The sequence below is a fragment of the Babylonia areolata genome, chromosome 14 (assembly GCF_041734735.1).
Source record: "Babylonia areolata isolate BAREFJ2019XMU chromosome 14, ASM4173473v1, whole genome shotgun sequence".
NCBI classification, from domain to species: domain Eukaryota; kingdom Metazoa; phylum Mollusca; class Gastropoda; order Neogastropoda; family Buccinidae; genus Babylonia; species Babylonia areolata.
In genome coordinates this window covers 34,528,967-34,532,729 of record NC_134889.1, presented here as the reverse complement: position 1 = coordinate 34,532,729, position 3,763 = coordinate 34,528,967, and the positions used below count along the sequence as shown (strand labels likewise).

At 38.7% G+C, this 3,763-nt stretch overlaps 1 protein-coding gene across 1 annotated transcript in view; it reads left to right on the top strand.

Moving 5' to 3' along the window:
• The first annotated feature begins 428 nt into the window (after positions 1-428).
• The window catches only part of LOC143290006 (uncharacterized), a 219,724-nt gene continuing 216,389 nt past the window's right edge, over positions 429-3,763 (top strand). The window contains exon 1 of the mRNA XM_076599315.1: positions 429-579. Within this exon, the coding sequence (XP_076455430.1) occupies positions 555-579 (25 nt within the window). The 5' untranslated portion in view covers positions 429-554. The remainder of the gene's footprint in view (positions 580-3,763) is intronic.

The window sequence follows — 3,763 nt, the reverse complement described above, 5'->3', positions numbered from 1 at the left end:
TCATTCCTCCATCATTTTTTTCCGTTACAGAACAGATTCCCCCTCCCCCACACCACCCTCCCCCCCCCCCCCCCCCCCCCCAGCCCCGCGCCCCAACCCGCAAAATCGCAAGATTTTAATTTCCAAGAACAAGAACTCCGTAAGGGTTCCCCGTTTATTTTCACCCACCGTTGTCGCCCTTTGATCCACCCCGCAAAATTTGTCCAGCAAAAGAAAAAGTTCGCGGTTTATTGTTTCAGGTGAATGCGTTCCATCCAGACCATCGCATTTATCAAAGATTGCATTATAACTCAGCTAGCTGTCAACCTCCATCTGTTACCACTGCGAAAATAGGTTCAACATCTCCATATTTAGTTCGAATCACGAAATGGAGCACAAGTACCGCACCATCGACCTTGACCTCGTCATTAATACGGCTTCCGGAAACAGTGGTCCTGTGTTAGTGATGGGTTTTGGTCGATGGGGAAGCGATTGAGTGTGTTGTTTGACAGTGGTGACCTCTCCATCATGCACGAGGAAACGTCTTCGTCGTGATCGTCGGCCAACTGAGCGCCATGTCAAGCAGGAACGAGAAAATGGGTGAGTACAAAAAAATGGACTTGTGGATGCTTGTGGTTGTGCCCCTGATCGTCAACACCTGTGTGTTAGCTTTGTAGGTCACACTTGTCTCCAAAGGTGTGATGTTGTGGAGGTTTGATGGGTATCGCGCCTCTCGTCCCTCTTGATTGATTGCTTATCGATCGTTAGGAAAGTATATCTAGTTAGCTAAGCGTGGTGTCGGCGGGACAGGGCTTAGTGACGACGTCAGGATTTGAATCGTTTGACGAGAGGCAACAAAAGGGTTGGTTCAGGTCTATATATGTCAGTGTAACGACAGGAAGCTGAGGAATGTCTGTAAGGTATGGGGGTGTTAAAATGGGAATAAAGGCATCAGAAGAACTATCAAGTAAGGGAAACATACCACACAACACACGCTTTGATACACATTCACAAAACATGTACATATCACACACACACACACACACACACACACACACACACACTTTTGTTTGTTTGTCTTCACAACACAAGTGTGATAAGACTCAGGGTAGATCCGTAACATACTTTACATTTACATGTTCTGCTTGTGACTGGCTTTCTGGAGAGAACAAATTTAAGTAAAGAGTTATTTTGTGTTGTGCTTGACTGTCCTGACTTCAAAGTTACACAGCCACTATCCTGCTCAAGTATCAGAGCAGTTGTTTCCTTTCATTTTAGAAGTGATTTCAAAGTGTTTATTTGTTGTTTCGTTTTTGTTGTTGTAGTGTTTCATTGTTTGTTGAACATTTACTCCAGCTGAGTTAGAATCATGAACAAACACAGGCGAACACAAATATTTTTCAGAAAAGGTGCGGTTATTTCCTTTTGCTCACAAAAGCTTTTTTTTTTTTTTTTTTTTTTTGCTTCATTGCAATCATTTTAAACCTGAATGCGTACTACTGTACCAGTAATGTTGGGTTTTTTAATTTTTATTCTGCCTATCGCTCTGTGTCATTGTCTTCTGCTCAAAACAAGCTTCCTCTTTCTCTTTACCAACATCATATAGGAAATACTCCTTCAGTTTAAGTTGAGCGTAGAAGCTTACAGTTGCAGTTCTGTATATGATACCAGTTGACCCCTCCGAAAGTTTTGTTTCCATTATTTTCTTCAGCACACTTCCTGCTTGTATGTTTAATCCTGATTTTTTATACATGTTTGAAAGTGTCATGGTTTATTCTTACAGTATATATATATATATATATATATATATATATATATATATATATGTGTGTGTGTGTGTACTGTAGTTTGTATGTGTATGTGTGTGTGTGTGTGTGTGTCTGTGTGTGAGATAGATGGTAGAGAGGTGGCAAAATATGGAGTTTGAGATTAATTAGAGGTTGAACATTTTTAGAAGTTCTATCATATATGTGTGTGCTGGAGCTGAAATATCTCTTTATTTATTTTACATGTTAATGTATACCTAAAGCAGGTGGACATTTAAGCTTGATACATTGTATGCAAGAAGCTGAAACATCCATCTGCTTTAATGGAAAGCAACACGCAGCTCAGTTGTTCTGGGTGATATTATACATGTGTAATCCATGCATCCTGTTTCAAGCAGTGCAAGCCTCTGTCATGCTACAAATAATACTATTACTTATAATAGAGACCTGTATCTCCTTAAAAATAGTCACGTTAGTGTTACAAGGAAATAAAACCTGTGGTATGATACATAATGTATAGCAACACATACACCTCTGTATCAGGTAGTGGTGTTGGAAAATGTGTGTATTATAAAGCAGAAAGAGTGTTAAAACCCTTTGTTTTAAAAATCCTGCCTTTAGACACATAGTATACAGTGTCTCCTTCTTCGTTATCATTATGGTGTATTTCATCATAAAGTTTATCGATATTACTTTATTAATCAGTCTGGGGTGCATTTGTGAGCTAAATTGTGAACTGTTTATTTTGAAATTTAACTTAGATGAGCTACAATAAACAGAATTTTAAACATGATGTTTTATTATTTTATTTTTTGAAGCAGAGAAAAGCTGCGATGTGTTCCAAGCATTTTAGTTTACACACAGCTGAGTTGTGTTTCAGTTCTCACAGCATTAAGCTGTGTTGTGTTCCAAGCATTTTAGTTTACACACAGCTGAGTTGTGTTTCAGTTCTCACAGCATTAAGCTGTGATGTGTTCCAAGCATTTTAGTTTACACACAGCTGAGTTGTGTTTCAGTTCTCACAGCATTAAGCTGTGATGTGTTCCAAGCATTTTAGTTTACACACAGCTGAGTTGTGTTTCAGTTCTCACAGCATTAAGCTGTGATGTGTTCCAAGCATTTTAGTTTACACACAGCTGAGTTGTGTTTCAGTTCTCACAGCATTAAGCTGTGTTGTGTTCCAAGCGTTTTAGTTTACACACAGCTGAGTTGTGTTTCAGTTCTCACAGCATTAAGCTGTGTTGTGTTACAAGTGACAGTCAGCATGATGCCATTGATTGGGTGGGTCTTGAAACCAGTTCCTCTGTGGTTGAAAAAGTACATCTGTTTCAGTGATTGAATTAAAAAGATACCTTGGTCAGAACTTGGTGTCAGCATAAAAACTTCAAACGACTTACCTTGATGTTAGCTTAAAAACTTAAAACAATTTAGTGTGTGTGTGTATATATATATATATATATAGAGAGAGAGAGAGAGAGAGAGAGAGAGATGGAGAACTTGAAAGATTTCCTGTCTGTATGAACGCTGTTGTTTGGAATATGAAATGTTGGTTTAGATTAATACAAAATGGATGAAAACAGATTACCATTCAAAGCTTACAAACAAACCAGTTTTGCTATTTGATGAAAAAGGAAAATCCATCTGGGTACCAGAAATTTGTAACACTATGTATTAATGGGGTTTTGTATGATGGGAATATCAGATGGTAGGATGCTTGCTGTCTTTGATCTGGATGTTCAGGCAAAGGCTCCGTGATGTCAAGTGTCAGTGATGGGAAGAACACACCATACACAAATGATGCGTTAAGGTTTCTCTGGTCACTTTAAGGCACTTCCCACTGTCAAACTTTACTTCTTGTTAACTATGACAAGATGTATATTATATGTGACTGGGAGATATGCATTGACAAAGTTTAGAAAGGGGATGTTGGAAATTGCTGTACACAGTTCCCGATACAGCTATGAGAAAGATGAAGTCTGCCCATTGTGCAAAGAAGAAATTGAGGATGAAATCCACTT